General features: G+C 39.2%; 1 protein-coding gene across 1 annotated transcript in view; it reads left to right on the forward strand.

Moving 5' to 3' along the window:
• pde4dip (phosphodiesterase 4D interacting protein) overlaps positions 1 to 13,307 on the forward strand; it is a 440,914-nt gene that overhangs the window by 54,979 nt on the left and 372,628 nt on the right. The window contains exon 3 of the mRNA XM_063064080.1: positions 872 to 939. Within this exon, the coding sequence (XP_062920150.1) occupies positions 872 to 939 (68 nt within the window). The remainder of the gene's footprint in view (positions 1 to 871; positions 940 to 13,307) is intronic.

Raw genomic sequence — 13,307 nt, forward strand, 5'->3', positions numbered from 1 at the left:
CCATCTTGTGACTTGTACTTTTCAATAACCTTTTCATGGATATTCTTGGAGTGCCCTTTTGTCTTCATGGTGTAGTTTTTGCCAGGATACTGACTCACCAGATACAGATGTACTTTTATTACTTTCAATTGATACACCTTGACTGCACATGGTAATCTCCATTTAACTAGTTATGTGACTTCTAAAACCAATTGGCTGCACCGGTGATGATTTTGTGTGTCATATTAAAGGGGGTGAGTACTTATGCAATCAATTATTTTGTGTCTTATATTTGTAATTAATTTAGATCACTTTTTAGAGATCCATTTCCACTTTGACATGAAAGTCTTTTTCTGTTGACCAGTGTCAAAAAGAAAGCCAAATTAAATTCACAGTGATTCAATGTTGTAAAGCAATAAAACATGAAAACTTCCGGGGGGGGGGGGGTGCGGTGGTGCCTGGTGAATTAATACTTTTTATAGGCACTGTATGTTGATATCCATTAAAGAAACCCCTGGTTTTTTGTTCCCATTGTGGAATTGCAAGTCTATCTCCGACCCCTTGCTGAGCAGTAAGTTGAAAGTGAGAATGTAATTCAGTACTAACATAACTTTACGTGCATCAGAGTTTTAGTTTTAGATAGCATTTCAGGTTATTGCAGAATTTCTGTTTAAATAATATACATTTTGCATCCATGTGATTCTTGTAACACTAGTATTGTTTCAATATTTAGTTTCATATTTTAGCATGTTTTTATAATATTTTAAAAACAATTTTATAATTTTATTTCTATAATTTATAATTTTACAAGGTTTTTATAATATGTTTCAATATTTTGAATTATGGGACATTTCAGTTTCAAATGCAAGTCCCTTGTGCTTTCTTCTCTCAGCTCTTCTGAGAAACACGAAGGAGACTGGACTTCCATTACAGACACACACACTAAGAGAATTTGGAAAGGTAGGTTATCTCCATCATTTATCAGTAATATAGGAAGGTCATTTCTTGTGTTGGCTTGACATCCTTTTACAAAAAATGTTTATTTCTTTCAACACGTTGTCAAAGTCTATTTTAAATCATTCTGGATTGTTCATTTTTATTTAAGTGGGAGAGTAAGTACTCCCTGATATTCATCTTAAATTAATCCGTCACCATTTTCTACTGAGATGCAGCATTTTAAATTAATTGTTGAATATGGAAATACGGCCATACATTACATGAATCTTTACTTCTAATTCAGGAAGTGGTAAGTATTCAGAGACCACCTAAACAAGAGATGCTAAAAAAACAACAAATTCCCAAATGACTGTTGAGAGGAAAACTGTCTGTTAAAGTATTGCAGTCATCTGTAATCCTTAATTTCCACATATATATCGTAATTGGAGGTGACCCCTGTTTTGTGTGTGGGGGGGGGCAGGGTGGTGGTATTTGGTGGGTTGGTTTGTTGCATTTCTAGAAAATGGTTCATATCATAATTTTCTGTTACAAGAGGCCTATCGTTTGCATATGCATCAACAAACAGGAGCTGAAAATAATTTGTGTTGACTTGGATTTTTTCACATAAATTGTGTGAGAGGAAATTCTATTCTGCACTTCAAATTTCTGTGTAGTGCTTTGTGAATTCTTCAGAGATACGTTTGTATATTTCTAAATGTCTGTACAAGGGATGACTTATACAGTTTTCCTGCTGCATAAGAATTAGTTAATTCTCTAAAAGGAAGGGAAAGATAGGTCATCGTTGTTAGCTTGTTTGATGTGAATATCTCATTGTGCCATTAAGATAACTCCTCTTAGCCCTTACTATCCATGTGACCTACTTTGAACTGTGTGACTCTGTTATAAGCAGAATTGCATTGTCTTTGGATACAGTTTGGCACCTTCCAGTGTTATTAGTAAAAACTGCTTTGATCTGAGAGGGTTGACAGAAGAAATGGGTTTTCAGAAACAAAATCATTAGTTCTTGCAGTCATTGGTGTTTTCTGTTGGCAAGGGATTTCTTCATAAATATCTAAAATTTTATTTAAAAATTCTATTCATTGTTTTCATTGTATTTCTCCAATGTAAAATTATTCTTCTGGAGTTCTTTATAGGTAATTAAGAAAGCAGGAAAATTTCAATGGTCATTAGGGGAAAAAGAATAATAAAATAATCAACAAAGTGAGGTAACTAGTGGTGCATAGTTAGAAAAACAGCAGGCGAGGTCATTGGAGTAGAGCAGTCCATAGGTTATATGCTATTACTGGGACCCCTAGAGATAATTCAGGCATTTGCAAAGCTCTAAGCCCCTCATTTATAAGTTTTAGAAGTAGTATATCTTTCACTAACTTCAGCCATAGCTTGCATTTTTAGAGAAACTCATGCTAGAATTTAGAGATGCACCATCTCTACTACAGACTTTCAGAATCAGGTTTATTATCACCAGTATGTGTCGTGAAATTTGTTAACTTCACAGTAGCAGTTCAATGCAACATAATGTAGAAGAAAAAAAAGTAAAAATAAATAAGTAAATCAATTACAGTAAATGTATATTGAATAGATTAGGAATTGTGTAAAAACGGAAATAATATATATTAAAACAGTGAGGTAGTGTTCATGGGTTCAATGTCCATTTAGGAACCGAATGACTTTGAGGTTCCTTTTAGCCAATAAGTGAAGATCCTTAACCAGTGCAGTGAAGCTATTAATATTTTATATAATGAAGTTGAGAAAATTGGTTGTATTTCTGGGTATAATTTTAATTCCAGGTTCTAGTTTAACATGGATAATTTGAATCTACTTAACTTGTCATTGGATGTAATACCCACTCTGCTCCATTCCTCAATGTTCTTCGCAAACCACCTCTTCCTCTACATTCCCATGGCCTCTGCTTACTGAAATAAACAGAAAAATGCTGGAAGCACTCAGCAGGTCAGGCAGCACTTGTGGATATTGCAGGTTGAAGACGTTTGTCAGAACAGACTCACTAATTGTTGCTAACTGAAACCTTCTCTCCCCTCACGGCTTTTGCTTCTCACCCAATTGTGCTCCTTACTCACATTCCAGAAGAATAGTGAGCCTTCCTAAAATTCAACAAAGGGATGTCAGTTCCTCTCAGTGCTAATTTTAATGGAAACTTTAGATAACTGCTACTGTTGGAAATCTGAATCAAAGGGAACACTGAGCCAGTCAGTCAGCATCTGTGGAGGGAGAAACAGAATTAACTTTTTAGGTCAATGTCTCTTCATCAGAACTGGAAAAGTGTGATTCATGTTGGGGGAGATGGTGGAGAAAACAAGGAAAATGTTTGTCATAGGATGAAGGGTAAGTTTGTCCAGGAGGCGTAATTGTTAGTACATGGCAGAGAAAAATTGAGAGAGAAAGGGAACTAAAGAATATATTTGAACTATGAGATACTGTTACTGGAAATCTGAACCAAAAGGGAATGTTAGAGATGCCTGGAAGATCAGACAATACTCATGGGGAGAGAGAGGGGTAGAAAGAACCCAAGTTGTCATAATCACTGGACGGTTTTATGCCAGAACTGGCCAGTTCTGATGCAATTAGGAAAGGCTGGATAGCTGTAATTGTTTAACATTGAATCCCAAGGGCTACGATATCCAAGGTGAAATATGAGATGCTGTTCGTCCAGAGTGTACTGGCATTACTCAGACAATGTAAAGGGTCAAAGACAGAGAGGTCTGAACAGAAGTACAATGGAAGCTTGCGCTCACCATTGTGGACTAAGCATAAGTTCATTGCCAATCCATGTGCGGCTTCTCCAGTGTAGAGGTGACCACATTGTTAGCACAAGATGCAGTGTTTCAAATCTGAAGGAGTGCAACATTGCTACATTATCTAGAAGGCCTGTGATGATCTTGTGAGAAACTGTGGTTGGTGGAGATGGAAGAGTGAACCAGGTCCCTTTGGAAAATTTCAGAACTGAAAGGGGAGGAGAGGGAATGATGTGGCTGGTATTGTAATCTTGTTGAAGATGATGCATTGTCAGAGGAGGTAGGGAGGTGGAATGTGAGGGCAAGGGTAACTCCATCTTCAGGACCGGCAATCAAAGGAAGTACAAGAGGTACTTTCAAGGAATGGTTTATTTGTCAATAGAACTCCAAAGGAATTTCTGTTGACAAATTTCTACTAATACACAGTGGAGAGCATCCACAGTGTTTGCTTCATGCCCAGGAACAGAAAAGACTACAGAAAGTGATGCATACAGCCCAGTCCATCACAGGCAAAGCCCTCCCTACCATTAAGTAAATTTACATGGAGTGCTGCCTCAAGAAAGCTACTACAATTGGGCAGGATTACAGAAGTCTTTGGTCCCACATCACCAGGTTCATGGACAGTTATTTCTCTACAACCATCAGGCTCCTGGACCAGTATGGATAACTTAATTCACTACAACTCTGAACTGATTCTACAATCAACAGGCTCATTTTCAAGGACTTTTTGCAATTCGTGTTCTTCAAAATTTTGCACATCGTTTTTTTTGACAGTTTTGCTTATGATGAGAGCCCTGTCAATTATGTTACAAGGGAGGCCATGGTTAGTTAAAAGGGAAGACATCTCAAAAGCACAAGTGTGCAAAATCTTATCATTGGGAAACACATCTGTGATGAACAAACTCAGAACATGTAATGGAGTCCTTACAGGAAGCAGGATGAACGGAGATGATGTTGAAATAGCTGTAGGAACTTGTGGGCTTATAATGGCATGTATTAGATATTGTTTGCAAACCTATGCCCTGAGATGAAGTCAGGCATAAACCGTGTGGAGAGTGTGTGAAAATTGACAGAAAAAGGTAATGAAATCATTTGCTTACTACATTCCTGTTAAATTCCCATTGGCAATAATTTAACTGTCATTAATCCATTGAAACTGCACAGAGTTTAACAAGTGCGATTTAATATATTCACTAAAGTTTAGTGCACAAAGGAAAGTAAATCACAAAGAATGTTCCATATAATTGATAGCTATTTGTAGTCCTTCTCATACTGGGGACCATAATTTGTTCAAAGGTTTGAACAGTGTGCATTTACTGTCATCTCTGTTAAATTCAGTAACAACAAAAGAAAGAAACTGTTGAGAATTCTGGAAGTTTGAAATGTGCTTTGGTGGACTCCCAAATGTAACTGTTTCTTGAAAAGCAGATCTACAGATCTTTTTAACCTGTGTATTCAAGTTAATGTTTCCAGTCCATCTAGCGTGGAACCTCAGTGTAAATGCCTTATTGGTAGATTATAGAGCATTTAAATTATGATAAAAATGTTGTATGTGCCAGCATAGTAACTTTTTTTTGTTTTAAACACAGTGCAACTATATCTGAGGAATGATGGTAGTAGAACATGTGGGAATGATTTACTAGAATGATACTAGGCATGAGTGTATGTTGTAATGTGAAGGGATGGAACCTGGTATTCCTCTTGTAGGATCAGAGGAAATTCAAGCACAACTTAAGATGGAGCATTGGTACAGTAGAGCTGGGGAAACATCGCCCTGGCAAGAATATTGCTAGCCGGAGGGCATAATTTGCTAAATGGTGAATGAATAAGGGGTTTTGCTGGAGGATTGTTTTAAAGCAGCAAGTTGTTACGAGAGAGTATGCATTGCTTGGAGAGGTGTTGGCGCAGATTCAACAACAATAATAACAACCCTATCTTCTGTTTATACAGCAAAATAGCAAAGGACATTTCTATGCACTTCACATAATAATCAAAGGACAAATGCTTCATGTCAGGCCATTCAAAGAAATATTAGATGATCAAAAATTAAGTCAAAGGGATAGATTTTAAATATCTTGAAGAAGAAAAAGATGTGTGGAATTTTAAAACTAGGCATCTTGGGATTAGAAGGTAGGCAGCCAAAGTTAGAGCGATTAAACTTTGGGACAATTATAGGTTCAGAATGCAGAGACCTCAGATATTTGCAGGCAAGGAAATTAGAGATGAGGGAGAAGGAAGACTTTGGAAAGGTATGAAAAACAGGGTAGAAATTTTAATTTCTTTTAAAAGCAAAGGAAAATAATATTGCAAGGTAATAGAAAACGAGCATGGAGTGCTATTAATCAGATTGGTTTTTCAGAAACTGGCACAGATGTATAGTACTAATGACTTCCTTTTGTGCTGTGTTGTTCAGAGTCTTTTCTCTCTCAATCCTTCATGTTATTTTTTTTAAACTTCTCACAGCATGTCATCACACTGTAGCTATAATGGATAAGGTAACAAACTGACCAATTAAAAAACTGGGGATTTGGGAGTAGTGAGAATGTGGAAATTGCTACAGCAATGACTGGTTAAACTGAGTAGTATAGATGCATTTAAGGGAAATTCAGATATGAATGTTAAGGAGAAAGATGTTTGATTGAGTCAGGTGAAGGAAGTTGACAGACGTATGTGGAGCATGAATGCCAGTATACAGCTGTTGGGTTTGGTGGTCTGTTTCCCTCCAGTAAATACTCTGCAACCTTTTAAATGTGTAGTTTTCTAATTGTCCTCAGGCTCTCATATATATTTTGTTATATAGGCTTACAGTGAATGCTTTCTTAAAGAAAATAAAAGGCAATGGAACCTACTTGAGGACTTTGAACACAGAAGACTGTTGTAATTTGGAATGATGGTGAATTATATAAAACAGATGTCCAAACATTTGAGCAAAAGTACATAGATGCTGAGAGTTCTATTAATAACTACTTTCTTTCAAAATACACAAAAATAATGTTCTCCAACATTGGGCTCAGAGTAGTAGAAAAGAAAGTAAAAGCATGGGATATAATTGGTCCTGCTCGTGAGAAGAACATAGAACACAGAACAGTATAGCACAGTACAATGTTGTGCCAACTTACATAAATCTATTTCACCATCAATCTAACCCTCCCCTCATCACAGCCCATAATCCTCCATATTTTTAGCACTATGTGCCAATCTAAGAGTCATTTAAATGTCCATATTCTATTTGCCTGTATATCAACCCTGGCAGTGCTTTCCAGCACCTACCATGCTCTGTGGGGGGAGGAGGTGGGAATTACCTCTGACACCTCCCTTACGTTTTCCTCCACTTACCTTACATGGATGTCCTCTGTTACTGGCCATTGCTGCCTTGGGAGAGAATTGCTGCCTGAATACTATCTGTGCCTCTCATAACACACCTCCATCATGTTGCTTCTCATCCTCTGTCAGTACAAAGAGAAATTCCCTAGCTCACTTAACCTTTCCTCCGAGGGCATGTTGTCTAATCCAGGCAGCATTCTGGCAAAGCTCCTCTGCATTCTCTCTAAAATTTGCATGCACTTCTTATAATGAAGCAACCAGAGCAGGACACACAACTCCAAGAGTTTTATAGAGTGCAAAATTACCTCACAACTTTTGAAATCAATCCCCCAACAAGTTAAAGCCAAGACATCATGCACCCTCTTAACCACTGTATCGGCTTTGAGGGATTTATGGAGGTGGACCCCAAGATCCCTCTGTTCCTCTACACTGCAATGAATTCTGCCATTAATCTTGTACCCTGCCTTCAAGTTCAACCTTCCAAAGTGTATAATTTCACACTTTTCCAGATTGAACTCCATCTGCCACTTCTCAGCCCAGCTCTGCATCCTAACCATGTACCATTGTAACCTATGAAAACCTTCCACACTATCCACAACACCGCCAACTTTTGTGTCATTAGCAAACTTACTAAGTCATTTCCTTATCTAATTCATTTATATAAATCACAAAGAGCAGGGGTCCTAGAACTGATCCCTGTGGAACATCACTGGCCACCAACCTTCAGGCAGAATATGCACCATTATTATCACTCTCTGCCTTCTGTGCACAAGCCAATTCAGTTCCATGCAACCAGGTTCCCCTCGATCATATGCTTCATAACATTCTGAATGAACCTTGTCAAAAGCCTTACTAAAATACATATGCACCACTCTACCTTCATCGTTTTTTTCCACTTCCTCAAAGAATTCAATCAGGCCCATGGAGCACAACCTGTCCCTCACAAAGCCATGATTATCCCTAATCTGACAATGCTCCTACTAATGCTCATAATTCCTGTCTCTAAAAATCTTCTCCAGCAGTTTTCCACCACTGATATAAGGCTCATTGGTCAATAATTCCCAGGATTATCCTGTTACCTTTTTTGAACAAGTTTATCAAATTTGTCATTCTCCAATCATCTGGTACGATTCCCATGGCCAGTGAGGATGCAACGATTATCACCAAAATCATAGCAATCTTTTCTCTCGCTTCCTGTATTAACTTGGGGCATATCACAAATAATCTTGGGGACTTACCTATCCCAAAGTTTTTCAAAAGTTCCAGCACATCCTCTTTCTTAACCTTGACATGTTCCCAGTATATTAATCTGTTCTACATCTACTTTTACATTTGTCAAGGTCTCTCTCTCTCTCATGAATACTGAAGCAAAATATTCATTAAGGGCCACCAATCTCCTTCATCTCTAAGCATGTTTCCTCTTCTCTCCCTGGCTGGTCAAGCCTTGCTCTCATCATCCTTCTGTTCTTTATGTGTGTTAGAACACTTCAGGGTTTTCGTTAATCCTACTCACCAAAGCCTTCTCATGTCCCCTAATTCCCTTCTTAAACTGCTTTCAGCTATCTTGTAACTTTCTGAAGCCCCATCTGATTCTTGTTTCCTCAACCTTAAATAAACTTCCTTCTTCCTGTTGACTAGATATTCTGCTTCTCTTGTCAACTATGGTTCCTTCACCCTACCATCTTTCCCTTCCTCAATGGAATAAACCTATCCAGACATCCATGCAAGTGCTCCCTAAACAACCTCCACATTTCTGTGTGTGCATTTTCCCCACATACCTCCGTTCCCAGTTTACACTCCGAAGTTCCTGCCGAATAGCATCATAATTCACCGTCCTCCAATTAGATACTTTCATCTGCTTCTATCCCTGACCACAGATACTGTGTGGTCACTATCTTTAAAATGCTCAACCACTGAGAGATCTAACACCTGACCAGGTTCATTGCCTGGCACTGGATGTAGTATGTTTTTCCTTCTAGCTGGTTTATCCTCATATTCTGTAAGGAATCTTTCCTGGAGACACCAAACAAAGTCTTCTCCATCTAAGCCTTTTGCACTAAAGAGATGCCAATCAATATTAGGGACGTTGAAGTAATCTATGACAATAACCCTGTTATTTTTGTACCTTTCCATAGTTTACTTTCTGATCTGTTCCAAAGTGTATAGAATACTCCCAATGGTGTGTTTGCTCTCTATTTCAGACTTCCACCAAGTTTGGTTCAGTAGGTAGGAGATTTCAACATGCAGATTGATTGGGGAAAATCAGGTTGGAAATGGATCTCAAGAGAGTGAGTTTGTTGAATGTCTACGAGATGGCTTTTTAGAGCAGTTTGTCATTGAGCCTAGTAGGGGATCAGCTGTACTGGATTGGGTGTTATGTAATGAACCAGAGGCAACTGGGGAGCTTAAGGTAAAAGAACCATTAGGAGACAGTGATCATAATATGATTGAGTTCAACTTGAAATTTGACAGGGAGAAAGTAAAGTCTGATGTAGCAGTATTTCAGTGGAGTAACAGAAATTAGTGCTATAAGATGAGTTGGCCAAAGTAAATTGAAAGGAGATGCTGACAGGGATGACGGCAGAGCAGCAGTGTCTTGAGTTTCTGAGGAAAATGAGGAAAGTGCATGATGGATGATTTCCAAAAACAAAGAAATACTCAAATGGCAAAATAGCACAACCGTGGTTGACAAGGGAAGTTAAAGCTAATGTAAAAGTAAAAAAAGAGGGCATACAACAAAGCAAAAATTAGCAGGAAGATAGCGGATTAGGAAGCTTTTTAAAAAAAAACATACAAAAAGCAAGTAAAAGAATCAATAGGAGGGAAAAGATGAAATATGAAAGCCAGCAAACAATATCAAAGTGGATAGTAAAAGCTTCCAAGTATGTAAAATAAATAAATAAAATAAAATAAAATAAATAGTTGAGACTGGATATAGGACCTCTAGAAAATGAGGCAGGAGAAATAATAACAGGGACAAGGAGATGGCAGATGAACTTAAGTATTTTGCATTGTTCTTCACTGTGGAAGACACTAGCAGTGTGCCAGATGTTGTAGTGTGTGAAGGAAGAGGTATGTGCAGGTACTCTTATAAGGGAGAAGGTGCTCAAGAAGCTGGAAGACCTTCATAAGTCACCCAGACCAGATGAACTGCACCCTAGGGTTCTGAAAGAGGTAATGGTAGAGATTGTGGAGGCATTAGTAATGATCTTTCGAAAAATCATTGGACTCTGGCATGGTGCCAGAGGACTGGAAAATTGTAAATGTCATTCCACTCTTTAAGAAAGGAGGGAGGCAGCAGAAAAGTAATTATAGACCAGTTAGCCTGACCTCAGTGGTTGGGAAGAGGTTGGAGTCAATTGTTAAGGATGAGGTTATGGAGTACTTGGTGACACAAGTTAATATAGACAAAGGACAAGTTCCTTAAGGGGAAATCTTGTCTGATGAACCTGTTGGAATTCTTTGAGGTGATTACAAGTTGGATAGATAATGGGGATGCAGTAGATTTTCAGAAAGCATTTGACAAGGTGCCACATATGAAACTGCTTACAAAATTGAGAGCCCATGGTATTACAGAAAAGTCACCAGCATGGTTAGAGCATTGGCTGATTGGTAGGAGGCAGTGAGTGGGAATAAAAGGATCCTTTTCTGGTTAGCTGCCTGTGACTAGTGCTGTTCCATAGGAGTTGGTATTTGGACCGCTTCTTGGTTTTATGCTGAATATCAATTATTTAGATGATGGAATAGATAGCTTTGTTGCCAAGTTTGCAGATGTTACCAAGATTGGTGGAGGGGCATGTAGTGTTGAGGAAACAGGTAGGCTGCAGAAAGGACCTAGACAGATTAGGAGAATGGGTAAAAGTGGCAAATAAAATGCAATGTTGGAAAACGCATGTTCATGTACTTAGGTAGTAGAAATAAATGTGCAGACTATTTTCTAAATGGGGAGAAAATAAAAAAATCTGAGGTACAAAGGGACTTGGGAGTCCTTGTACAGGACACCCTAAAAGTTAACTTGCAGGTTGATTGGGTGGTGAGGAAGGTAAATGCAATGTTGGCATTCATTTCAAGAGGTTTAGAGTACAAGAGCAGGGATGTGATGGTCTGGCTTTATAAGGCGCTGGTGAGGCCTCACCTTGAGTATTGTGAACAGTTTTAGGCTCCTCATTTAATATGAGTTGGCATTGGACAGAGTTTAGAGGAGGTTCACAAGAATGATTCCGGAACTTAAAGGGTTATCATACGAGGAACATTTCATGGCTCTGGGTCGGTACTCGCTGGAGTTTAGAAGGATGACAAGGGATCTCATTGAAACCTTTTGAATGTTGAAAGGCCTAGACAGAGTAGATGTGGAAAGGGTGTTTCCCATGGTGAGGGAGTCTTAAGACAAGAGGGCACAGCCTCAGGATAGAGGGACATCCATTTAAAACAGATGAGGAGACATTTCTTTAGCCAGAGGGTGACAAAATTGTGAAATTTGTGACCATTGCTGTGGAGGCCAGGTCATTAGGTTTATTTAAGGCAGAGATTGACAGGTTCTTGATTGGACATGGCATCAAAGGTTAATGGGAGAAGGCTGGGGAGTGGGGCTGAGGTGGGGATAAAAGTATTCAGCCATGATTGAATGGCAGAACAGACTCAATGGGCCAAATGGCCTTATTCTGCTCCTATGTCTTGGGGTCTCAAACAATATATTTTCAATATTATTCAAATATTATTGAAATATTAAATACACAACACTCCTCCCTGCTTAGCTATAAATTCCAACTTAACATTGAATGTATCTCAGCACATATACACATATAAATTACTGAGCCCTCAATTTTTTTCAGCTGTTTGTCCTGCATACTCCTTTTGAGATTGGGTTTGAAGAGATCCAAGCGTGAGCACAAGGTACAACCCAGGAACAGCATAGCTGGGGGGTTGTTGATTGTGGAGTGTGCTGCATTATGATATGTAAGAAGGAAATTGGCGAGTTTCTGATTCGATGTCAGTGTAGTATGTTCCGATGACAATTCACATCAAATCAAATCAACTTTAGTTATCATTCAACAATACGTAGATACAGCTGATCGAGACACCATTCCTCTGGGGCCAAGGTGCAAAACATTCAAAATGGGAAACAAACTTCAAATTAGTGAATAACACTCAAAATAGCGAGCAAAGAATCACTTGGAAAATAAAACATGTCACTCAGGGTCTTGGACCATATACAATATCCAGTAATCAGTGGTACAGTCTCCCAGCAGTGTGCAGATGCATGCAATCCAACCTGTCATTCTACAACTCAAACAAAGCACTGACAGGGGAGTCCAGGCCCTAGCCGAATGCAGACACCATACCGTGATGCTTCTGCGTCTCTCGCCTGGTCTTCAGTAGCAGGGAAGCCCAAGGCTTGAGGCCTAGTCCTCACTTCAGCTGAGGCTACATAGCTCCCATGTCATCTGTCCCTCCACCAGACAAGGGTAACAGGCTTCCGGCAACTTATATTATCACTGTCCAACAGAGTCTTGCTATCGCAAGTGAAAAGACCGAGATAATTTCCCATGGTTATACTGCCGCAACTTTGATGCTTTCAAATAGTGGGCAGCAACGTGGCCTCTGAACCCAAACCGGCTCCTCTGATATCCTGACCGTCTCCTTCTCCAACATCCCAGCCTTCTCCAGTTATTAACAGTGTGTTCCTTAGACTCTGGACAAACCTTTCCACCAACCCATTTGTAACTCAGTGCTGTGAGGCAGATGTAATATATCTTATTCCATTCATTTTCAGGAATGGCTGAAACTGTTTAGCAACAAACCGTGATCCATTGCCGCTGACTAAGTGTTCTGGAACACCAGTCCTTGGAAGAGGCTTCTCAACACATTAACAGTGTGTGGAGCTGTAGTGGGGGCTATTGGGAACACATATGGCCACATTGTAGCTGCATGTAATACTACCAAGAAATCTGTGCTTATGAATGATCTGGCAAAATCCACATGAATCCCCTGCCAGGGCAATGTTGGCCTTTCCTAGAAATGGAGAGGCACTTCTCTTGGCATCTTCTAGACATGTTGGCATCCAGAACAGTACATGGCAAGCTGCTCGAACTGTTGATCTGTCCTCGGTCACCAGACAAAGCTTTGAGCCAGTGCTTCCATTGTGACCACACTTGGATGTAGCTCCTCCTGTACTTTCATGAATCCAGCAAAGCTTATTTTGGCTGGTTTGGTTGGAGCAGTCAAACTTCTAAGGAAACTGTATGGTCTTCCACTTATTACATTCAGTAACACTGGCACTTGCGTTCCATTAGC

The sequence above is a fragment of the Mobula hypostoma genome, chromosome 12, assembly GCF_963921235.1.
Source record: "Mobula hypostoma chromosome 12, sMobHyp1.1, whole genome shotgun sequence".
Classification (NCBI taxonomy): Eukaryota; Metazoa; Chordata; class Chondrichthyes; order Myliobatiformes; family Myliobatidae; genus Mobula; species Mobula hypostoma.